This window comes from Macaca mulatta, chromosome 3 (genome assembly GCF_049350105.2).
Source record: "Macaca mulatta isolate MMU2019108-1 chromosome 3, T2T-MMU8v2.0, whole genome shotgun sequence".
NCBI classification, from domain to species: Eukaryota; Metazoa; Chordata; class Mammalia; order Primates; family Cercopithecidae; genus Macaca; species Macaca mulatta.
Window position 1 is genome coordinate 152,371,695 of NC_133408.1, and position 26,340 is coordinate 152,398,034.

At 35.6% G+C, this 26,340-nt stretch overlaps 1 protein-coding gene across 9 annotated transcripts; it reads right to left on the reverse strand.

Moving 5' to 3' along the window:
* TMEM168 (transmembrane protein 168) lies at positions 1 to 26,340 on the reverse strand. Of its 9 annotated transcripts, none has more exons than XM_077994872.1 (8): positions 26,104 to 26,340; positions 25,214 to 25,350; positions 24,407 to 24,498; positions 19,656 to 20,911; positions 12,274 to 12,463; positions 9,309 to 9,451; positions 6,959 to 7,233; positions 2 to 1,999 (listed from the first exon to the last, which is right to left on the reverse strand). In XM_077994872.1, exons 6-8 carry the CDS (start codon positions 9,425 to 9,427, stop codon positions 1,452 to 1,454), a joined length of 942 nt encoding a protein of 313 aa, XP_077850998.1. In that variant the 5' UTR covers positions 9,428 to 9,451; positions 12,274 to 12,463; positions 19,656 to 20,911; positions 24,407 to 24,498; positions 25,214 to 25,350; positions 26,104 to 26,340; the 3' UTR covers positions 2 to 1,451.

Genomic DNA, 26,340 nt, shown 5'->3' on the forward strand with positions numbered 1-26,340 from the left:
ATTTTTAACAAAATTTTATTTAGAGCATTAGGAAAATCATACTCAAAACACAGAAATAATCAGACTATAACAATGCTGCATAGATAGTGGTATACAAGTTCCCCGACTCTTCTTCCTAACTGAAAAGTTCAATTTTCAAGTCACCAGGTAGAAAATGGTGGAGGCATTATTTCCTCTTTCTGAGGCTAGAAAAAATGGCTTCAATGGTGAGAAGTCAAACCATTTAAACAATGAAGATTAGATTATTCTCCAATTTAATTCTGTTCCCTTCTTGTTATTTCTCATAGATGAAAATTTAGAATGTAATAATTATTGGAAAGGAATTAGAAGTGAATTACCTCTTAGGAGATACCCTGATCAGTGCCTGCTTTAATCAGACAAACACTAAGTTTTAAAAATTACAACCACACTATTATGCCTAACTAAAATTGCCAATATGAATACTTTTTTACATAATACATTACATGTATACAAGAGGAGAAATGACTTGTTTCCTATCCTTTGACCTTCAGTAGAAAAAAAATGTTATCACTAACAAGGATCAGAAAAATAATTTTCATGGCAGAGCATTAACTCAATAGGGATCAAAATCTTTTCTGAATACTCAAAACAGATTGAGTCAGTAAATGAGAAATTGCTAAATTTATTCTATGAGAGTACTTTTCAAAAAGGAAGACAGTTTATTGGAAGAATTTGTAGCTGGAAACATTGTTCATTAAGAAAACATTAAGTTACCCTGAGAAAGACTCTTAATATTACCAGTGTTTTCAGGGCCCCCTGACCAAAGCATGAAAGGGCAATTTGTAGGCGCTAGCCTTTTAACAATACCTACATAAACAATGTTTTGATCTAAAATGTAACTTGGGTTCTCTGCTACACTGGTAATAGGTCACAACCAAGACGTCTGAATGTGATGGAGTAGAAGCAAATTTTGTGTTTATTTTAGGCAGCCCTCTTTGTTTTCTAAGAGAAAGAGTTTGCAGTTCTTCAAATGGTCTTGGATGAAACCTACTGTTTGGAAAAAAGAATCTTCTGTAAGTAAACTGGTAGTTTTCTTAAAACAGTAAACAAATTTATCTGGTCTACATTCTCTAAACTATTATATGCCTAGAAAATAAGGCATTAGTAATTCATCATTGGCCACTGCAGAGCATAGACAACTGTTTTCTTACTAATCAGGACCATAAGCAAACATTCCTGAAAGTGCAGTGTTATTTTTAACATCTCTTATGCATTTACAGTCAGCATTTGACTCCCTACATACTTTCATTATAAAATGTTTTTTCCCAACACCTTACATATACCATAATTACTTAAGAAAAGACAAAGTGAGAGCAGCTACAGAAGTAGCAAGGTATTTTCCACAAATAAAAATACAGCATACAAAAAATGGCAAGTTAGTGATAATTGGTAGTATGAGTGCTTATTAATATTCCGCTTTGGGGTCCAAATTAAGATTTGACAAGTTTGAAGCCTTGTCCTGTGTCCAGCACAGTAGGAAGAAACCAACTCATTTTTAATCTTTTCAAGCACCTAAAACAAGTTTTGCAGATCCAAAAAAGGTTCAGACCGCATAACCAATTTGCCAAATGCACTAGGGGATATGTAATACGAGGAAAGTGTAACATCCAGTGCTTGGCCACATCGCTTCCCGTTGGCAAATGCAGAGTGTAGTCACTCCACCGTTTTGACACACCGTATACTGCTTTCACTGTGCGTCCCTTTTCAGTCCAGCAGATGTTATTACTGGAGTTGCAGTTATATTCTACCCAGTCTTTTGTAAAGTCACCTAGCTGTGGCGGGTCAGCTTCTTCAATATCTACTGTTTTTACCAACTCTGCTCCTTGCACTGCAATATACTGGTCATTAATTTTCCTCACTTCTTTCACCCAAGGGGTTGAATTTTCGCTGTCTAATACGATAATAAGCCGGGAACAGAAGGAACCGTTCTTTTCTCTCCACCATTCTAAAAGTGTGTCAAGGCGTAGTGTATCTCCACCTGTGAACAAGAGAAAATTCAATGCAGCAATAATTTCTGCAGCCTCTCATTAAGAAAACTCTCTTAATAATTTTCTCCTAGTGGGAACATACTCATCTTACATGTATTTTCCTTAAGTTCTTAGAATTAAATAAGCAAAAAATAAAGTATTTAAATTACACTTTCAAAGTATCTTTTGAAAAGATATTTTTTACAACAGATTTTCAACTTCAGGTAAAAAAAAAAAAATCCTTATTAATCACATAAAAAGGAATCTGCTAGTATAAATTAAGAAAATACTTTGTATTTAGTGAAAACAACTATACAGAAAAGCTAACATTCTATACCGGGGCAGCAACTACAACCCATGGGCCAGATCCAGCCTGCCACCTCTTTCTGTATGGCCTGAAAGCTAAGAGCTGATTTTCTATTTTTACATGGTTGAAAGAAAATCAGAATATTTTGTGACAGTAAAAATTGTATGCAATTTAAGTTTCATATAATTATTTTCATAAATAACAGTTTATTGGAACACAACTACATTCATTCATTTACACTGTCTATGGCTGCTATTGCTCTAAAGTAGCAGAGCTGAATAGCTGCAACAGGGATCTAAACCCACATAGCCAAAAATATCTGGCCCTTTACAGAAAAAGTTTGGCCCCCATTCTGTATCATTGTTTCCTTCTCTTCCTCATATGTAAGTACCTACTGAATGAAAATAAACCCTATTCCTACCTGTACAAGAATGAATTTAAGAACAGATTTACATTTAAATCAGTTTTATAGCTGAAGAACAAGGGATTAAAAAAATATATACCCAGAAAGTTCTAAAGTAAATAAACTTCTGACTACAGGTTTTACATCTAGTTCATCGTGGATCTTTTTTGCATTAATTTTGATTTTTAAGTGTACTACATTAAAATGTTCATTTTGATTATTGAGTTTTTTGGCATTCCCTTATGTTTTGTGCCTGAGGCAACTGCCACCCTCACCTCATTTGGCCCTGCCTCAATGGTACACTGATAATGATCATTCCAATTCTACGAATCTATCCTAAGAAAAGAACAGACATAGGGACAAAAAATTACAAAAAAGACTTCTTTCCCATTTGGGAAATGGAAATAAACTATGTCCTAAAACCTTAGGAGGAAATCTTATAACAAAATATTTATAAAGAAAATTTATTGATGAGCAAATGTATTAGAAAAAGCATGACAAGGCATCTACAAAAATTACAACAGCAGCTATTGCTAGGTGTTTCACTTCCGGGTGGTTTTTAAAATACTTTTCTGAAATTTTTACATTGAGCATAAGTTACTTTTATAATCTGTCAGCACAAGATCCAACAACCTAACTCCAGAATACATATTTCCCCCAAATCAGCTGTCCTCTTGGTTTCACCGTTAAAAATGGACACCACCAGAGAGAGAATCCTTTAGAATTGGGATTCTGTCATATTCTTTATGTGTAATTGATTAATGTTTTATTAATCAGCCCACAATAGCTTAAGAACATGAAAATAAACTTGTTTTATTAATCGCTCTAACACTCACACATATTATCTCAGAGACAGTATTTCAGTACATGGTCTCCACATATTACTAATGTGTTATTCCACTGATACCTCCAAAAGATACTTTTTCAAAAATGGCCAAACGTTAACTCTCCATTATTGCCAGCTCTATTAAATTTCTCTAGAGATCAGAGGATGACACAGATTACAAGAACTATTATATAAATTCCATCTGCCACAAAACATCATTGCCCAACATGCCATCCACAACTATTTCAATAAATACTCTTTAGCATATTCTACCCTAATTCTCTTATATAAATGCTCTTTAGATATCAACAAGAGACTTAAAGCAGCATTAAAGCTTTCTAAACGATTTCTCTTCTTTTGCTCTGCTTTCTCCTATGAATAGGTTCTATGCTACATTTGGCTTTTGGCCCAGATTCAAAGTACTTACATCTATCTAAGATAACAGCCATCTGATGCATTTCAAGTAATTGAGACTGCTTTTTAAAGGCTTTATTTGTAATAAACTACTTTATAAATTATGTACATTTTTCCCATTTATTTCTGTCTCTCTTGTAATTACCATGATTGTTTTCTATCCTCAAGCAGAGGCAAAAATATTAGGTTCCATATCATGAAACTCCATAAATATAAGAAGACTACATATTCTAAGTACATATGGGATAAACGGCAAATATAGATTCTCTTTCCCACAGTGATATTAATACTGGGTCTGCTACTAACTTGCTAACCCAACTAAAATCCAGTTGTGATGTTTCCTATTTCAAAGTCGGCTGAAAAAACAACAACAACGACAACAAAAACCCAACTATTAATAAATTAGCAGAGCTTAAAGCTCTTTGTCATGTAATTTGGAATAGATTAAAGCATTTTCCTCAGAGCAGAGATATTCAATATTATTTGTGAGGCAGAATCAGCCCTTGAGGGTTATGTCTAAAGCAGGTCAGGGCATGAACTAACTGAAAAGCAGGCTTTTCTGTATGCCAGATGCCTCAGGCCATGCTTGACAGTATGCAGTTGCTGAATTATAAGATAAAATCTACCTTTCTCAGGGAAGGGAGATCAGTATGCTTTCTCTATTTTTTTAAACTTCTTATAATAAGCTCTCAAAGTTACACAAGAACAAATCTTAGCTAACAGATGAATTCTGTAATGGTCAATTTACTGGTAACATACTTCAAAAAAAATTATAAAGACATCATTCTAGAATGTAACTGCTAAACATTTACCTAAAATACGACTCTATTTTAGAGTTCTTAAAGTTTTCAAAAATTATTCCTAACTTAATGATGAATGAAAATTTTGAAAACCTGATACATATATATGTGTGTATCTTAGTGTTTTATTTTCTTAGAAAAATAAAACGCTGATATAAGAATTAGTAAATGAACATCTAGAATTGATTTCCATAGCTATCTTTAAGAAATACTTAATGAATTTTAAATTACTTAAGAAAACTGCAAACTTGAAAAGTGTTTCCATTAAGTAATAAATCTTTCATATCAACACACACAAAAAACTTACTTCTAAAATTACTCTAACACTTTAAAATAACTAGGGATATATGCATGGCCACCAAAAATTAGCCCTGTTTTTTCCATTTGATCTGGGTAGAGTTTATTATCTTAAGGATTATAGTAAGTTTTCAGTAATCCCTACTTGTAGATCTAAAATTCTATTTCTGTAAAGACTATTTTAATTGACTAAAGCTTTCTCTTGTGCTCTGAGTTGGAATACACAGAATGTTATACTTTACCTGAAACTAAAGTAGCCATAAAGGTTAAAAAGATGTTTTCTACCTTGTAATTAAAAAGTTATAGGTCAAGTAAATGATTTTATAAACTATATTGAAGTAGTTTTAATGTTCAGTACATCTTTTAGTCTTGTACATTCTAATTTTTTGAAATGGGTAACCCATGCTAACAAAAATATCCATTTAACCAAAACATGCCATTTCTTTATCATCATGGCTTTCACCCTTGGAGGCAACATGGTACAGTGGGGGGAAAAATACACTTTAGGAACCGGGCAGATCTGGTCTTAAATCATAAGTTGCATAACAACTTACAATTTCCATTTCATCCTTTCAAAAATGAAGATAACAGAAGTGGTGGTATCCATCTCAAAGGATTCACATAAAGATTAACAATGTGTGTAAGGTACTAAGTACAGTAAGCTGATGCTTAAAATGTGCCCAATAAATATTAGCTCGTCTTTCTACTAGAAGGCCACTGAGTTATTCAATATTTATTTGCAAAAAAGAAAAATTTCAAAAAAATACTTCTCTTTATGATAAAAACTCCAGTTACAAATCTGGCATGAAATTAGTGAGATCACACTGGTTTAAAATCATCTCTACCTTAACCCTTTGTTTGTTTCTTTCTGGAGTTCTTATATTGGCAACTCTGCCTCTGTCCTTCCATACTACTTCTATTTATCTTTTTCTTCATCCTGAATGTTTCCAATTTATTCATGACTATTTTATTATTTATATATTCTTGGTTTAAAACATCTACACTCTTTTATGGAAAAAAATCATGTAATTAAAATAACTATTTCTAATCTAAAATAAGAAAATTACCTTTCTTTTTTAATGATTTATTCAATGATTTCATCTATTAGCTACTTAAGGATCCTCTACTATGTACTGGGCTCTGTTATAGGTCCTAAGCAAGTAACAATTCATAAAACAAAGCCCTTGACTTACTCTCTATTAATAGTTGGAAAGCCTGACAAATTTTTATATTATATAAAGAGATCTCATTTCTCTCTTGGCAATAACTAAGAAGTTTTCTATTTCCCATAATGCATGTAAACCAAAGTTATTTTATGATTTTTCAAATGCAAAACAATCCCTACAGAATTTTGTACCTTAGAATAAAATTCAATGATCATTTAAAATTACCGCCTTATTTTACAGGCGAGAAAACTGAAGCCAACAGAAGTTAACTAACTTGCCTAAAATAACACAGTTGTGGCAAATTAGGACCAGGACCAAGGTCTCCTGACCTAAATGCTACTCTCACTATACTACATGATCTGCTGTTTAAAATTTTGGTGAGCTTTATAAACATAAATAAAACTACAGATGTGAAGGACTACTGAAATCTGCATCCATAACATTTCAAAACTTAAAAATACTAGTCAACGAAGTTTATCAGCTTCTGAAAAATATATTTAGCAATTCTGAAAATATTTTCAGGGAAACTATAAGTCTCAAAGCATTTTTTCCTTCTAATCACTACAAGACATATTTCTGAATCTTATCATTAGAGATGGCTAAACAGGGATGCTAGAGCAAAGAAAAACAAATTAAAGTCATATGTACAGTTCAGTAAACTAAGAATCCTGGAAATTTAATGACTGTGTGTGAAGTACAGATTTCTACATATACATGTGTATCTTTACAATAGTGAAACTGCCAAAGGTGAGTTTACCTGCTAGAGCCCACTCTCCTGTACCATGGGTGTGCCCACTGTAATACAAAATATACGTATCATGTCTGGGTCCATCCACAGTCCGAAGTTCGAGGAAAGCTTTCAGTTTGGAATGCAGCGTATCAAAAGACAGTCCACTTGTGGAATAGTCACATCCATAGGTCTCAATCATATGATATGCAAAAAATCTTTGGATAGCATTGAGCATGCCAGTAGACCTCAAATTTAACTCCTGTACATGTTCTGGGGGAAGCAGTGTTGGCTGACCATCAGGACTGAAGCAGAGAAAAAACAATTATTTTGGTGTTTAAGAAGTATTCATTCTGTATCACATTCTCATCTGTCATTTTTAACTGATTATCTAAGAATCAGTTATAATATAGTTGCTGGTAAGAGGCAGGCTTTTTAAAAAAAATCATCCTTTCTAAAATTCCTATAGTACTAAGAATTAAGCTTAGAAAATCAAAACCTGGTTTCTAAATACTCACTATCATTAAAACAATAATCAAATTAAAAGCTGGGATAATACCTCCAAATGTAGATAGTACTATTCTTTGTTCCTTATTCATATTTTCTTACATGACAGATATTGGACAAGGCTTTTTAAAAGCAGGATTACACTGTTTCAAGAACATCTGGGTGGGGCCTATTAAAAAAACTATTGTTTAAAAATATTATAACACACAAAATATAAAAGCAATATTTTAATTATATATTTCTGTATTGAAAAATAGTCTATAAAAATTGTGTTCAAATTTCATTAACTTAAGGTACATAAACAGAAGAAATTATTAATAGGCATTTAAAAAGTTATTAAAATTTAGGTCCACTGCTTTATACTGAACACTAGTTGAAGACTTAGATTTGCTCCTGGAACAAATATAAAACGGTACTCTAGTAGATAAAGCAAGTCTTATAACTAGCAAAATACTATTAATATTGAGAAAGAAAAACCATCATTCCTATCCAGAAAAGGGATTTCTGTCAGGATTTTTGAAAACCTTAGATTTTGCTTCATGTATCATCAATAGTATTCTACTAACTTTTAAAATTACAGTCACAAAAGAGTAAGCACTACATTTAAAAAAATTACAATGTAATAAATATCTAACTGTGCATATTACTATTTCCACACATTCTTTCTTTCTACAAGGTTGTCATTTCTCACTTTATGGGACATTTCCAAATCTGTTTCCCTCAGTTCTTGAACCTTCAACTTTTGATTAAGTCTTTAACATGAAGGAAAATATTTCCTACAAATAGTCTATTTGGAGATTTTTATGTTAAATACTTGAAATTAGAAAAAAAACTTTACTTCAACTCTCCCCTCCCCCAGGGAAAGTGTGATGAAAACTGTCATCAGAATTCATTTATGGCAAATAACTATTTTAAAGGTATTTAGCTATAAAATAAAAATCAAAATGTAGCACATTTACAGATTTATACAGCTGTCACCACCTTTGTGGGTAAAATTTATTTTGGAACAAAACTGCAATAAACATTTATTAAACTTCACTGCCAATCCTCTGAATTCCTAGTATTTGCATGGCACTTTTCAGTGTGCAGAGTGTTTTTACATTCACTTTTTTTTTTTTTTTTGTTCTTCATACCATTCCTATCAGATGAACAGGAATGATGTCTTTAGGTAAAGACAGATAATAAGGTTCAGAGTTATAATGTACCGAAGGTAACACAGAACTAAACCTCCAGCCTCTCAGGCCCAGTGCACATTTTATATTTCACTATGTTGTTTCGGACTTTTTTTTTTTGAGACGAAGTCTTGCTCTTGTCCCCGAGGCTGGAATGCAATGGTGCGATCTTAGCTCACTGCAACCTCCGCCTCCCAGGTTCAAGTGATTCTCCTGCCTCAGCCTCCCGAATAGCTGGGATTACAGGTGCCTGCCACCACGCCCGGCTAATTTTTGTATTTTTAGTAGAGATGGGGTTTCACCATGTTGGCCAGGCTGGTCTCAAACTCCTGACCTCAAGTGATCCGCCCACCTCAGCCTCCTAAAGTGCTGGGATTACAGATGTCAGTCACCACGCCTGGCCAGAGGACACTTTCTTAAACAAAATATTCCCTTTAGGGTAAGATCTTTCCTCAGAAAAGTTATACATGAATATTTTCTGGTTTCTAGCTAAAATATAAGCTTATCATATTTATCAAAATATTTCAATTGAATTCTGAAGATATTATCACTTGGAATGAAGTTTGTTAAAAATCTGGAAGAAACGCAGAAGTTATATTTTGAAAATACGGTTTTGAAAAGGAGCTATATTTTATTCATATAAATATTAAGAAAATGTTATGGACTGAATAGTTACCACTAACTATACTAGATTACTGTACCTGCAGAAGTTGGTGGGAATCACAATAGCATATCCAACAGATGTTCCTCCTAAACAGTTACCCAATTCATGGAAGAGCCCATGAGCCATGGATTCCAATGGCAAAACAATTAGAAACATGCTCAAGAAAATTCCATTTGTTGGCTAAAAGAAATCCAAAACATGTTTACACAGTACACGTACATATGTGTATATATTTACATAAATGCACATTGATTCACAATTTGTAGCTTCTACTTTCAAAAAGGATAAAAGGAACAATTAATGATCTAAAAACAATGTTCAGTTAAAGCAGGCAAGTATACATGGATGAGCTAACTAGTGCAATAAATCCTAAATTTATCTCTCAGTTTTTTTTGGAAGTTGTGGCAAAACACAGCACATCATTTTTTAAAAATATTTGTCAAATAACATCCTATCCAAACTAGAAAAAAAAACAAACCAAAACCACTCTTCGATATGACAGAGAAAATGCCAGATAACAAATATCTTGTTAAAATCCACGTGCCTGTCATTTTTCAAATAACAGATTTATTTACTTTATCAAAAAGGGTACTTTAGAAAGGGCTCATTTTTTCCCCATGAAATTATGAAAATAAATTCTTAAGGAAATTTAAGACCCTAAAGCTTAAAAACTAATTCCGTTTATATGGTATAGTTTACCTTACAAAGCACTGAACTATCTAGATGTACAAATTCAAAATTTTAACAGAAGAAAATATTAAGGACACGTAAGCATTGTAAAAGCAGAATGGGAAGTAGAGAGGCAGAAGAAATAAGGAGGAGGCAATCAGGTATCAATTGCAATGAAAAAGCAGAAAAAATTAATACTCATTTTTAGTGAAAAGAAAATGGATGACAGTCACTTGAACATATCTTTAGAATATTAAACTATTACATTATTTCTACATTCTTTCTGTATAAATTCTTAAGGAAATTTAAGACCCTAAAGCTATAAAAACGAATTCCGTTTATATGATATAGTTTACCTTATAAAGCACTGAACTCTCTAGATGTGCAATCAAAATTTTAACAGAAGAAAATTTAAGGACATATAAGCACTGTAAAAGCAGAATGGAAAGTAGAGAGGCAGAAGAAATAAGGAGAAGGCAATCAGGTATTAACCGCAATGAAAAAGAAAAAATTAAGACTCATTAAGTGAAAAGAAAATGGATAGTCACTTGAACATACCTTTAGAATATTAAACTATCACATTCTTTCTGTATTGCTACTGCACATACTATATGCCTAGGTGCATGAACACATGCTTTTAACACTAAGGGGTGGTTCATTTGATCAAAATTTAATTAAAAAATTTATTTCTGCAATAGAAAAATGAATATACTGCCCTATTTTGGTACATCCTATTTTGTCAATGACATAAATAACACAGTACATGCTCCATTTAGAAACACTATAAAATACAAATAAGTAAAAAAGATATGTGATTAAAATCATTCCAAATACCATCATCTATACGCACAACTACTCTGAAATATTCCCAGACTTCATGCAATGTATTTTTCACAAATACATATTCATGTGTATTTTTTTTACCGAAATGGGATACCTAATCTGTGAACATTTTAATCTAAGCTTACATAACTCTAAGTCACTTGTAAAGACCAAATGGCATTCCTATAATACATATAAAACTTTAATTGGTGGATCCTATTATTGGTATTTAAATTGCTTACAATTTGCCATTATACCAAAACTAGAATAAATAACAAGTTCTGATTATTAATGAGGTTAAATACCTTTCACCACGTGGGTATCATCTGTGATGAAGTGTTAAATATTTTGCCCACCTTTCTATGGGGCTGACCTTTTCTTCATTGATTTAGCTTTGTTTGGTTCTAAACATAGTCTAAATGAAAGTCTTTTGCTTGTGACTCTGTAACTACCTTAATGCTGTTTTTTGCTTAACAAGAGTTCTTAATTATAATATAGTCACTTTATGCCTTGTTTAAAAAAATCCCTCTATCCAACCATTAAGAAGATATTTTAACATTATCCTCTAAAGGCTTTATTGTTTTGCCTTTCACATTTAAATCTATAATCCAAATATAATTGATTTTATGATAATGGCCCAATTTTTTCTTCTACAGAAACAATTGTCCAAGCAGCAATTACTGAAAATATCAACCACTCCACATTACAGTGCCACTTTTGTCATAAGTATTCACGGATCTGTTTTTGGTCTCTCTTCTTCTGTTCTGTTGGTCTATTTTTTATCCTTTCACATATGTACTTTGGCTTTCATTTCTTCCATTTTTGGGACTCTAATCAAACAAATATGAGATCTTCTTAACATATCCTCTGAGTCTTATCCTTTCCTTCTGTTCACTATTTTCCACACTTCTCCTCTTTCATGCTGCTTCTTGTATAGCTTCTTCTGAACTGTGTCTTCCAGTTCACTAATGCTCACTTCAGCTTTGTCTAATGTTATGTTTGTAACACTGAAATAATTTATTTCCTGATCCTAAAATTTCTATTTAGTTATTTTTAAAATCTGCCTTGTCATAAAGTTTCCAGTATACTACCATTATGTCCTGATCTCTCCTTTTGTTTTTGCAACTTAGCATGATGGTTTTCTGTTTGATAATTCCAATACCTAAAGATTTTTTTCTGTTGTCTGTTGATTTTGCTGCTTCTTGCTCTTGGTGCTGTGTGTGTGTGTGTGTGCACCTGGTTAAATTTATAAGCTGAATGCTGGATATAAAAATTATATTATTATTAATTTTAGGCCTAGATAATGACACTTTGTCCTAGGGACAACTGTTTCTTCCAGAGAGCTGCGGACATCACGAGTCTACATATCTTAATCCGGGTTTGACCACTTAATCCCAGGTTGAACCACCAACAGGACACAAGGGCAGAAAGCAAGTTCATGAGAGGGCTATAACACACATGGCTTCACCCTCTTCTTTCACTGTGTAAGCGTAAAATGGGAGGTAATTTACCAGAGATCTCACTTCTGGAGGCCCTGGGCTTGGCTTTTATTTTTGCCACTCTTGAGGGGGCCAAAAGTGCAGCTCAGCTTTGAAAACAGTTTCCTCTATGTATACAAATGTCTGCAAGGCCCAGCATCGAGTCTTTTCATCCCAGGAAGTATGGTGTGTTTTTCCATTCATTCAAGTCTTCCTTTATAACCTACATTGAGGTTTACAATAATTTTAAAATAAAAGTTTGATAAGTTTAAAACTTATTTTATGTTTCTGTTCTTACAAATGGAATCAGTTCCAATTTTCTGATGATTGATTTCCAGGCTGTTACATTTTATATATTTACATATTTTTTCTAAACAAGTGCTTCTCATCTTCAGTATGTTTTTACTATTAGAAAAAGTATTGAACGGTTTCATTTAGCAGCAAACTAAACAAATGATAAAGTTCAACTGCCAATTTGTAGATGACTTAAAAGCCTAATAATTCAAAATTCGAATTAAAATGTTAATTGATATTGATGTTATTCAATACCCTAATGTTGGTTATGTAACACTGATGATGATATTTGATACAGTAGGACTAAATAAGTAGATATTCGGGGGTTTACTGATCACAATTCATAAATAACATGATCTGTTACTACTTGCTTTTTATATTAAAAAATCTTAGAAATTGAGAATTTTATGCTGATTGACAGGTCTCACTCTGTCATCCAGGCTAGAGTGCAGTGACATGATCACAATTCACTGCAGCCTCGACCTCTCAGGCTCATGTGATCCTGCCACCTTAGCCGCCGAAGTAGCCTGGGACCACAGGCAAATGCACCACCATGCCTGGCTAATTTTTTCATTTTTGTAGAGACGAGGTCTCCCTATGTTGCCCAAGCTGGTCTCAAACTCCTGTGTTCAAGCAATCCTCCCGCCTTGACCTCCCAAACTGTTGGAATTACAAACATGAGTCATCATGCCTGGCCCTGTCATACATTTTTAAAAAGCAAATTTATCAGGAAAAAATCATTAAGTACTTCTATTAGGTTATTTTGAAAAAGCAAGCTTAGAAAAACAGTATTAAATATTCTATTAAGATCACACACAAGTTAATGTTTTGGCAATACAAAAATTCATAATTTTAACTGAACAGATGGCAAGTATGTCCAGGGGAAGCCAAAATTAATTTAGGATGTTTTATCCACTTGCCACTTTCAGAGAGCTTCAATTTTATTGGCCTGCAAACCTTTACTCTATAGCTTCAATCTAGAAGTCATTTGTGATTTTGGAGTACTCCTTACACCTTAATTCCAAGTAACAAATAAGATCAATTGATTAAAGCCTATAAGTACTTTTTCTCCTTTGCTTCTCAAATTATCCTCAGCTCACTATCAAATTTTAAGACATGGCTCATATTTCAGAGCAGATACAAACTCAGCACAAAAGAAGACCAATGAACAACCTGTAAGTGATGCCCTTTGAATAAAAGTTGTTACTAGTTATTAGAGCTCTATTCAGCTGGGCTTTCAAGTCATGGTCAAAGTATTCAACGTTTCATATCCTAAAATTTTTCAGGTAACAGGAACAAAATTTCTTTCTGCAATGTCGTTTTTAAAATGTAACATTTACATAAACATATACGGCTTGTTTGTTTAGAAGTATTTTTTTATGAGTCATCTTATGCAAACCAGATTTGGAAAACATACATAGAAGCCTAAAGAAAGTAAAGCCCAACTAAGAAACAGAATACATAAATGCAGCAATATATAAATGGAGAGACTGTGAGAAATCTAGCTTTAAGGCAACTTTCAAAACTTTGCTTGGTTCAGGAAATGTAAGAACATTATGAAGACTACTGTATAATTTTAAAGTCAAATGACTTCTTTATGCAGAAGAAGTAGGGCATAGTGGAAAGGACCCAAGCTTCGGAGTTAGACTTTGGTTCAATCCCAGCTCAGCCACTTGCTATGTGTGCACAAATAAGTTAATTAACCTTTTCAGTCTTGATTTCTGGAATATATACATAGATAATTTATGTCATGAGCTCATTCTGTAGATTAGAAATACATATGTATGGCAGTATAAAGTTAAAACAAATTCTTTCCACATGACCCAGCAATTCCACATCACACTAAAATAAAAGCTTATGTTAATACAAAACCTTGTCTACAAAGGTTTATAGCAGCTTTATTCATAATTACCAAAAAACTGCAAATAATTTCAGTGTCTCTCAACTGGGTAAAGGATAAACTGGAACATCCATACAATGGGATATTGCTCACAATAAAAGTAACTAACTTACTGATGGCACACAGTAACACAGATGAATCTCAAATGATGTAAATAAGACGTCAAACTTAGGGCCAGGTGCAGTGGCTCACACCTATAATCCCAGCACTTTGGAAGGCCAAGGCAGGGAGGACTGCTTGAGCCCAGGAGGTCGAGGCTGCAGTGAGCCATGATTGTGCCACTGTACTCTAGCCCACACTGCAGAGCAAAACTCTGTCTCAAAAACAAAAGTCAGGCTCAAAAGACTACGGTGTTAAATGATTTTACGAATATGACATTCTGGAAAAGGAAAATTTCTAGGAACGGAAAACAAATCAGGTTGCCAAGTACCTGGGGGTTGGGAGAAGGACTGACTACAAGGAAGCAAGAGGGAATTTTGGTGGTGATTTAACTGCACTACACATTGACTGTGGTAGTGGTGGTCACACAAATATATGTGTTTGTCAAAATAACAGAATTACACACTAAAAAAGGTGAATGTTTCTATATGTAAATTTTTCCTTAATAAAAAATTTTTTATGTTAAGCTAAGTAAAACAAAACCCAGAAGTTTTCATATGCAAAACCTTAAAAAAAAATGGTTAAACCCATTTTTTGGAATTATGATCTAAATTACAACTGTGCTCCATAAGGCATGTTAATCTTGCATGTTTTTACTTCTCTAATAGTAAAACAAAAGTACATTTGAGTCCCTAAAAATATATTTTAAAAGATAAAGAAAACTATAAGGTATTTAATAAATTCCAAATGTCCACTAGGTCATTACCTCAGTGAGATCCATCATCATGTCTTCCCTCATCCTACATTCTTATCTGCTCTCTTCAGTTTCTCAACATCTTTTTAACATTTTGACTATCTACCACGTCCGAACTTTCAACTTTACATTTTATCAACTAATATAAAATGCGCTTTAAATTTACTTCTCAACAAAATCTACTAGTTTTTCCTCTGGTAATACTCTCAATTTTATCCTTATCATAGCCCTTTTCCCTATCACCTTAGTCCAAGTCCTTATCTCTTGCTCCTGGCTAGCCTTCTGGATTTCAGTCTATGTCTACTTTCATAGATTCTGTCATAGCTGGCAAACTGATCTGCTCAAAGCCTTCTTTAATTCCTCATTTTTTTCTTGGCACATTGGGTCTGCCCTCACCTAATCAGTGGCACAGTTTTTCTAGTAAAAATAGATTGAAGGATATTTTAATGGGACAGTGAGAAAAATTGGTTTAGTACCTTAGTATTACTCTCACAGAAATATGACAAATGGTTTTAGATTATATTAAAAACTTAATATCATTTAGGAAATAAGTAAAAATAGTTCAATTTTAAAAATCAATTAAAATCCAATTTAAATAATCTGAGATAACCCTCAGAATTTATTTGCATTAAACGATGGTGTTATTATCCCCAAAACAGGCATGTCCTAACAAAGCTCTTAATTATTTGCCTTTCTACATAATTTTCTGGTTCTTTCATAATTCAAGAGATCTGGAACATGTACAAATTCAGCAGATACTTCCCAAATTATGTTTCACATAGAGGTTAAAAGGTATGGGTGTGGGGAGGTGTGTAATGTAAGTAATGAGAGTAGAGCAAGGACTTCACGGTCAAGTTAGTTTGGAAATGTTTTTCTTTCTGTACTTTGAACATTTTTTCTCAGAGCACACTCACTAACATCTCACAGAACACTGGGCAGAGCAGAGTTTGAAATCTTTCTACAGAGGATTGGTTAAATTAAGTTGAAAAAATTTAGTTACCTTTAAGGCATAATGCCTATGCCACGGGCAGCAGTTTCCAAATAGCGACCAATTGTGGAATGCAGACACAACTCATGTAGATTCACACTGGTCTTGAATAGCTAAATGAATATATTGCCACTAAATGAGTATGCTGGTGACCGGAAGTGTTTGCATCACATTGAAGATTTTTAGAGACACAGAGTCTCATGCTCTTCCCCAAAATTACTGAATTCCAATCTTCAGAATTTTAACAAGATCCCTACATGATTCACATGCATACTGAGGAGTGAGAAACACTGGTCTGGAACAAAGATTGGCAAACTTTTTCTTAAAAGGGCCAGATAGGGGGCCAGGTGCAGTTGCTCATACCTGTAATCCCAGCACTTTGGGAGGCCGAGGCAGGTGGATTACCAGAGGTCAGGAGTTAGAGACCAGCCTGGCCAACATGGCGAAACCCCGTCTCTAACAAAAATACAAAAATTAGCCAGGCCTAGTGGCGGGTGCCTGTAATCCCAGCTACGTGAGAGGCTGAGACAGGAGAATTACTTGAATCCAGGAGGCGGAGGTTGCAGTGAGCAGAAATGGTGCCTTTGCACTGCAGCCTTGGTGACAAGAGTGAAACTCTGTGTCAAAAAAAAAAGGGGGGGGGCAGATAGTTAATATTTTGTTTTGCACGTCATTGCAATCTCTGTTTTAACTACTCAACTATGCTGTTTACCATAATTACAAGAGTTAATACGGTAAGAAGATATAACAAAGATGCATTTACATCTAGGAACAGTGCTTCAAAATACATGAAGCAAAAAAAAAAAAAATGACAGAATTGAAAAAGGAAGTAGACAATTCAGGAACTATAATAGAGATTTTAATCTATTACAGAACTAGACAGAAAATTAACAAGGCTATAGATATATGAATAACACTACCAACCAACTTAATCTAGCTGATATTTATAGTACACTATACCCAACAACAGAAGACTCATTATTTTCAAGTGAACATGGAATAAAACATGCCATGCCACAAAGCAAGTGGCCTAAAAGACTAAAATCATACAGTGTTCTCCAGCCACATGGAATTAGAAATCAACGGAAAGAAATGTGAGAAACTTCCAAATATCAGGATATCACACAACAAACTTATAAATAACCCATGAGTCAAAGAAGAAATTTCAAAGGAAATTAGAAAACATCTCACCAGATGGCATAGTACTAACATAACGGGAGACATACAGGTCAGTATAACAAAAGAACTCAAAAATACAACCTTACATTTATGTTTAATTGATTTTAAACAAAGGCACCAAGGCAATTCAATAGGGGAAATGTTAATCTTTTCAACAAATGGTGCTGGGAACAATGAGACAGCTATATATTAAAAAAAAAAAAAAAAATTAGATCCTTCTCTCATACTATAACTCAAAATGGATCATACACCTAAGTGTAACAGTTAAAACAATAATGCTTTTGAAAGAACTGTGACCTAGTGTTGAGCAAAGACTTCTTAGATAAGCTACTAAAAGCAGAGTCCATAAAAGAAAAAGTGGATAATTTGGATTCTGTAAAATTAAAAACCTTTACTCCTGAAAACTCTTCAAAAAGTGTCATTCAGAAAATAGAAACGGAAGCCAGACTGGGAGTAAACATTTCCAAATCATTTATCTTACAAAAGGCTTGTATCCAGAATATATAAGGAACTCTTAAAACTCAATCAAGACAAATAACCCAGCTTTAAAATGAGCAAAAGATGTGAATATTTAAACAACAAAGTAAATGGCTAATACACACATAAAAAGATGCTCAACATCATTAATCATTAGAGACATAAATTAAAACCACAATGCTATCACCCTACATCTAAATCGAGGGATTCTCAAACAGATCAACTTTAGGAAAGAGCAGAATTGAAGGTGAAAATCAGGAAACTGATGCTCTTAAAATTATCTCTGCTGACAGACTCCTTGGAAAGTTTTTGTGTACCTCCAGTGGTACACACCATATCTGAAGACCACTAGATAAGAAAAACTTTGGAGACCAAGAAAATATTAATATTTGGTTAACAGAATTTGACAGCCTGGAATGGCATCCAGCATGAATGAGGTTGACTTGGAAAAGAAAAAGTATTTAGGGCTGGGAAAGGAGCTAGCAGGAAGAGAGGCAAGGAAGAGGGAGGAAAACTCATGCTTGAGTTTTGGACATCATCATCATAATTCTGATAGTATCCAACACTAGCAAGTACAGCAAACAAAGTAAGGACAATATCCTCAGGCCACACCCAAGATGTTTTCTTCATTTGGTTGACTCCCACCAGGATCCCTGCCCTAGCCCAGCTGACTAGAAAGCACCATGTCCAGGCAAGTCTCCACATCTCCCTCTTCAAAACACACTTCTAGAAATCACGCAGCAGCAACAAACTTACAAAGCAGAGAGCTGCACCAAGCAGAGCTGACTTTCCTCTAGAAATCACTGAGCAGCAACAAACTGTTTCAGAGAGCTGCACCAAGCAGAGTTGACTTTCCTTTATGCCCCACATCCCAGCCTGATGTACACAGATTATATAGTATTTATCACACTGTAATCATAATTGTTTGTTTACATGCCAGCCTCTTCCTCCTCCCATTGGAGACTGTGCCACCTTTGACAGACATCCTGAGATCTTCTGCACCTACTACGGTGCCTGGCATATACGGTGCCTGACATAGTCAATACATGCTCAATTAATGGAAGACTGGGTTTGTTAATACTGCAGATGCAAACTCCAACTGTACAAATGTCTTTGTCTACAAGAACCTTTTAGAAAACATTTCTGGGCAGCAAAGTTCCTGTGAAACCCATGTTTTCTTTCTTAGGATAACCTCTAATCTATAATTAAGCAACTGATATGTAGTTATATATCTAACACCTTTTATATAAAATATTCAGAGAAATGGCTACATACAAGAAACATGTTACAATGAGGAGTCCAGGGAATAGACAGAAATTAAGTGACCTTGTTCCTGCCAGTATTAGTGACTCTGGATGTGTCTTCTTTGGCTTTCAGTTTCCTCATGGGTATAATGAAAGGATCAGAATACTATCTTTAAATACTTTCCGAATGTTAGTTTTCTAAGACTCTTTAATCGACGAGTGTTTCACTAATGAACAGTCAGGAAGTGGGAGGCATCTCAATGCTGAGTGTTCATAACATTTTGGTACTTCTTTGCTAGAGATCAAACAAATTATCCTCTTGAAACACATTCAGTACTTCAATTCCATGAACAAAATTAAATAAGAGCAAATATGAATATCCTTTTGAAATCAGGAACTTGACCTTACAACTTTAATTTCAATTATTGAAGTTAGCATTTTATTACATCATTGGGGTTGATGGACAAACAATAAGCTTACCTGCCAGGAAACTGCTCCCAAAATCGCTGTTGCAAGAAGACTAAAAAACACCAACTGCTCTGAAATCAAGCAAAAATGGCGCATCCCTTTGGATGCCATGATTCTATCAAGGCTATTGTAATCTGTCCTGTGGGTAAAATATACTTTATGGCAGTCATTTAATTTGGTATGGAATCCCCAAAGAGTTAAAAGAAAAATAATATGACAAATCATCCAGAAAATTCCAAAAATGGAAAAGCCAGGTATTACAAAATACCAGAGATGAGTGTCTCTAAGTTTAAATGCTGAAAGAATAAAAAATGTAAGCTCAATCATTCCAGCAAAAACGACTGAAAGTCTTCTGCAAATTCTTCCACGGTACAAAAAGGGTTTCCATCTTTCAGTTACTGAGAGTCCACTAAAATAAATGTCAAGGAAAGGATCAGTTATCAGGCAAATAAAAAAACATGCAAAAGCAATCGGATTTTTGGGAGTTTCCAATGAGGAAAAAAATAACAAAACTGCAAAAATAACTAAGTTTGGAATAGCTAAGAAAGATTTCATTCTCAGATCAATAATCAGCATAGCCAGCGCCACAACAAGCAAAATGACACTCAGAGACTTCTCCACCAACATAGTTGTGCTGGCAATGGCAAATCCAACAAGCTCTAGAAATTCAATTGTGGTTAGTAAAGTGGGTCGATGACGGACGTAACCAGAAATTCTCTCCACCAGAGAGCACAATATCCTTAATACTATGGATGTCAGAAGCAAATATTTGGTTGATTCTTCTTTTACATCATTTTTAAAGGATGAATTGTCAAGAAAACATAGGAGGCCAAGCAAGAATCCAAACCAAAGATTGGAGAGACTTAAACTTGCTGCTTCCATTGAAAAATAATAATAGAGTATGCTGGCGATTCCAAGAACAAAAAGACCAAGAATAAAAATTACCAAAATTAAGGAATTTGCTGTTTTTTCCCATCTTACGTATAGACCTAAGCATATAGCAACCAATAAATTGATTCTGGCTAAATAGCCAAGATACCGCACTGAAGAATGCATGTTCACTTCTCTATTTACTTCTTCCAGTCTTGTCATTGCTAAATAGAGACAATGACTAAAGCAGTAACGCAGTGATTTACACATGTAACCAGCAATGTGGGCTTTTCCCTCACGTTACAAAAATTAACCGCTTGTATTTCATCCAGTATATCCAGTGTATCCGCAACTCCTATTTCAACATTTTCTCTCGTGGAAATTTTGTTTATAGTGATCTAAAAAGAAGAAGAAAATATTTCAGAGTTAATTTTATATAATTTACTCATTATTTTATATAAAGAAGCATATAAAAAGTGAAAAAATCCAGTTTAAAAACTGAAATCCAGTTTATAACCTGATTTGCAATATCTTAATGATTACTGTTTCTGGCTTAAAACTTGGCAGTTTATCCAAACAGACATGGCTGTGCCTTCTGCTCATCATATGCTATGACTGCATGAATAGAATTGTTCTTCCAGAGATGGTGAAGAATTCACCTAATCCATTCTGGTTTAAATATCTGGTTTTTCAACAACAAGGAAATGTGATATGTTAGCTTTAGCTTAGATTGTAGCAGGTTTTGGTACAACATAAAGCTACTTAGTTCTTAAAGCAAATGAAGGACTTCACTGTTACCTCTAATGTGAAAAGCACTTGTATATACTAGTAGTAACAGCAACCATTACTACCTGCCAAATATCCCCTACATCTTTTTACAAGGCAGCTCTAGAATGTTACACAAGGTCTTTACATTGTTTAACTAATAAACTCACTAGAATTAAAGTTACTCAGTCCCTAAAGTTGAGCCATAATTCTCCCTGTACTTTTACCTCTATTAAATTACTCTGATTACTAAACTTGCTTTCCAAATCTAAACACTATCTCTATAGAAACCAATTCCTGATCAATTCCGAGTCAAAAATGAAAAACTGAAATGCTCACCCTAATAGTCATTATAAAGTAAATGAAGAACTTTTCAATTCTACTTAAACAAATGTTACTACAATTATTTGTTAGAGGACCCAGGAAATTAAAGCTTCCACAAGTCACACCTAAAAAATGATAGTAGTCAAAAAATGATTTAACCATCTATATAATTCTTCAAAATTTCCTAGTATACTGTTTCAAAAGAACTGATCAATGATTCATGGTAACTCTATCTAAAAAGAACCCAATCAGACACTTAAAAAGAAACTAGGGCCAGGCATAGTGGCTCTCTCCTGTAATCCCAGAACTTTGGGAGGCTGAGGCAGGCGGATCACTTGAGGTCAGGAGTTAGAGACCGGCCTGGCCAACATGAAAAAACCCTGTCTCTATTAAAAATACAAAAATTAGCTGGGTGTGGTGGCAGGCATCTGTAATCCCAGCTAACTCGAGAGGCTGAGGCAGGAGAATCGCTTGAACCCAGGAGGCGGAGGTTGCAGTGAGCCGAGATTGCACCACTGGATTCCACCCTGGGGGATAAAGCGAGACTCTGCCTCCAACAAACAAACAAACAAACAAACAAACAAACAAACAAAAAATACTAGTTTGTGATTAGTTTATCTGTACTTTCTTAATAGCTCTACACTAAAAGGCTCAAGAGAAATATGAGAACCTAGAATCAACTCTTCGTACTCATTTGGCTGGAGAGGAATGTTACTAAAGCAACCTTAGGGTCTCTGGGAAGTTCCAAGTATTATTACTTATTTTGCTTTTATATGTTCAACAAGCATTTTTTAAAAAATTTTTTACAACTAAGTCTATTTAAGTATTCCAACTGACTTGCCTTAATTAAATTTGTATTCACTTATGTCTTAAGGTACCACATAATGTTAAAGAAAATGTCTTCCTTTGGTATATTTTGGTTTATCTTTTTAACTTGAGTGTGAGAAACTGACAAAATCTGGAATGCACTGAGGTTTTTTTTAAAAACATCACTATTGTGTGTTATAAAATAATTCAACAAATACATTAGAATATTTATCCTCAAAGAGCTGATGGTACAATCTGGGCTCAGACTACTGAACACTGCTGGACAGGAGGGGGAAAAAACCACACACTAGGCTAAATAGTACCACTCTAAATCCATGGAACATCCTTCCCTGGTCAACATTCTTCTCCATTCTTGTGACTACTCAAAACCCTACTTCCTCTCTTCAAATCTCTGATACCCTACGTCTTCCTATTGCATGCTCACCAGATGATTCTGCCTCCTAGAGAGTCATCAAAAGGGAGTTCACTTGAGTTCCCAAGTCCACAAACCCATCTCTACTTATATGTCCAAATATAAGGAAAGAAGGCTGTTGCTTCTCTAAGGTTAAATCTTTCAGCCATATTGTGCATCTTTCCTTCTGCCTCTTCCAGAACATCAGACTCTCTCCTCTCTGCAAACTCTCACTTTTATCTATTAGTATTTAAACATTTATAAACCTGTTTCTTTTAAAAACAATACCCAAAAAGTTAAGAAACAAAACAAAAACAATCCTTGCTAATCCCCATATCCTATATGAAACTCAATCTTGTGTCCTTTTGACAGCTGGGAGGTAGTTGCTTTACTTCTTACCTACTCACTTTTCAAACCACTAAATGGTGTTTCCCACTACACAACTGCTCTGCTAAGTGCTGAAATGACCTGTAAATTCCTAAATCCAATGGGTACTTTTCACTCAGTATCTTGCGTACTCTTTTTCTGGGGGGTTGGGGGGGGTGGGGGAATGGAGTCTCGATGTGTTGTCCAGGCCCGAGGGCAGTGGCAGGATCTCGGCTTGCTGCAACCTCTGACTATCGGGTTCAGGCGATTCTCCTGCAACCTCTGACTATCGGGTTCAAGCGATTCTCCTGCCTCAGCCTCCAGAGTAGCTGGGATTACAGGAGCCCATCACCATGCCCAGTTAATTTTTGTATTTTTAGTAGAGATGGGGTTTCACCATATTGGCCAGGCTGGTCTCAAACTCCTGACGTCAGGTGATCCACCGGCCTCGCCATCCAAACTTCTGGGATTACAGGCACAAGCTACTGCACCTGGCCTTTTTTTTTTTTTGAGACGGAGTTTCACTCTTGTTGCCCAGGCTGGAATTCAATGGAGCGATCTCGTCTCACCGCAACCTCGGCCTCCCAGGTTAAAGAGATTCTCCTGCCTCAGCCTCCCAAGTAGCTGGGATTACAGGCATGCGCCACCACACCCCGCTAATTTTGCATTTTTAGTAGAGACAGGGTTTCTCCATGTTGGTCAGGCTGCTCTCGAACTCCCGACCTCAGGTGATCCGCCGGCCTTGGCCTCCCGAAGTGCTGGGATTACAGGCGTGAGCCACTGCACCCGGCCGTATCCTGCATATTCTTTAAACAAACTTACATTGTTGACTTCTCTCTCTTTCCAAACCATTCCTTTTCGTGGGCATCCAAAGACTAAGTCTCCAGATTTTTTTTCTTAATTCACTGGTTTCCCCTCCTTGGTCTCCTTGAAGGCTCTTCATTCTCAATCCATCCTTTGTAATGTTCAACCCCAAACCTAGGCTTTTCTCTCACTACATACTTTCTCTAAGCAATGTCATTTATTTCTATGTCTTCAATTATTATCTCTCTACTTAAGTACACACATATATTAATCTACTATAGAAATTGAAGCACCAGCTCTGTTCTGCACTGTTAACAGAGGTAAATACCTGGAAACAAAGTAAATGTAAACATGTAAAAAAAAAAAAAAATTAGTCAAGTACAGTGCATCCATATAATGCAATATATGCAGTTACCTTCTGATGGACCAAAATCAACATGGCAGATTGTTTTTAAATGGCTAATTTACAAAAGTCTTTCCCCATTCTGATCTTCTTCAAAAGACAGCCTGAGTTAGAGAATAATAGAAAAACATTACAATCCTTTTCAATTGGTTTGCCATCATTAATGATTCAATGAACAATTATTCCAGAGGTAGATTAAAATGGAGCATAGAAGATTCAATATGCATATGGGAAAAGTTAACTAATCACTGCCAGAGTCTGATTATTTAATAAAACCTTACATACTACTCTAACCCTCCTCTCCACCATCATCTACATTTAACCCTCACCAAGTCCTGCCTACTATTCTTCCTAAACATTTTTTAAGTGTTTCTACTTCTCGTCCCCAGGGTCACCATCCCGATTTTGGCCACCATCATGTTGAACATTTCCCTGTATCCACTCTTGCCCTCTCTAAGAAGTGTACTTTTTAAAACCAAAATGTAGCGCTCCAATGGCGTCCCATCACCCTTAACAATAAAGTCAAAACTCCTTCAATGCCTTATAAGGCTCTCCGTGTTGGGCCTGAATAACTCTCCTGCCTTATCTGTTACCACTCTTCCTCTCACACTTTGTTTTCCAAACTTACTGACCTTTCAATTACAAACTGCACAAATACTACTCCCAAGCCAGGTACACTCCTTTTCCTCCTCCTGGCCCCACCCCAGTGCTCACACTTGGCTTACTCCAACTCTTCAGGTCTCAGATAAAACATTATCTTAAGAGATTATCCTCGCCCCCTCCCCATTACATGACCCCCGTACTTTCTCTGTTACATACCATCACTTATTTCATGTCTGCTTTTCCCACTAGATCAAAAGGTCTCTGAGGGTTTGTCTTCAATACTGTACACCCAGTGACTAGCAAAAATTCGGCATCAAGAAGGTATTCAATACATGCTTGTTGAAAAATAAAGACTAATACAGAAATAACTACATTTAACAACAATTGTCGCCACTGGACACTTATTAATGCATAAAGAGAATACAGAACTTAGCTAATATCTCACAACTAATAACTGGTAGTACTAAGGGAGATTCCATAAATGTTTGGTTTCTCTTTCAGCTTTCCACCAGTCTTTACTTAATTCACCCAAATTCTTCCAACTCAATCCTCTCTCCATGTCCTACCTCTAGGGAATGACTTGAGGCATACCGTATCACTTGCATTATCCTTCACTCAGAAACTTTCTGTCCCATCTAAAAGTGTCAAGGCTGAAACAACTACACTGAAAAAACAGGGCCAGGGAATTTCAGTGCTTCGGTTCTGAGTTACTGATAACTATTTGAGCCATCTCATACGAGGAAAATGGTATCTCGAATATTAAACTCCTGGGCACTAGAGCAGCAATAGCAATTTCTCTCCCTTTCGGCCTCCTTTTAGCGAGATGTGGGAGGTCCTACAAGGAGCTTCGCTGTTCTCCACCATTCTCCACCTCGGGAGAGCGCGACCACAACGTGGCGCCCAGTTGAGGGGGAACCCTTGCAAGACACGGAGAGGCGCTCCCACACCCTCCAATCTCCAACCACCACTGTCAACTCCTCCAGGGGCAGGTATCCTACCCCGGCCCTGGGAGGCTGGCTGGGCGGAGCTTGGGGTCCACCACGCGGAGCCCTGGCGGTGTCTGTACCTAGATCTCGCCGCCCTGCCGTCCATCCATTTCTCCCTACCTGACTCGGCCGTCGCCACCAACGCGCTCTCCCAAACCTCGGAATCAGTTCCAAAACCAAACCAAAAAGGAGGAGGGCAGACAAGGCTTCAGCCTGCAACGGAAAACAGGGAGGCGGCACGCCTTGGGGAACGAGGGCCCGAGGTCATACGCGCTAATACAGGCCGGTGTTCGTGGAAACTTTCTCCGTTACCGGTCCGGCCGCGACCGCCATGTTTCCGCCGCCAAAATCCGCGAC

What these genes read in the sequence shown, in the direction of transcription:
- TMEM168 (XM_015134723.3), bottom strand. Translation starts at nt 20,783, where the DNA reads ATGTGTAAATCACTGCGTTACTGCTTTAGTCATTGTCTCTATTTAGCA. An exon ending in ATTCCCACCAACTTCTGCAG is followed by an intron (nt 7,234 to 9,308) that starts GTACAGTAATCT and finishes TCTCTGCTTCAG; the next exon opens with TCCTGATGGTCAGCCAACAC. An exon ending in AGGAGAGTGGGCTCTAGCAG is followed by an intron (nt 2,000 to 6,958) that starts GTAAACTCACCT and finishes TCTTGTTCACAG; the next exon opens with GTGGAGATACACTACGCCTT.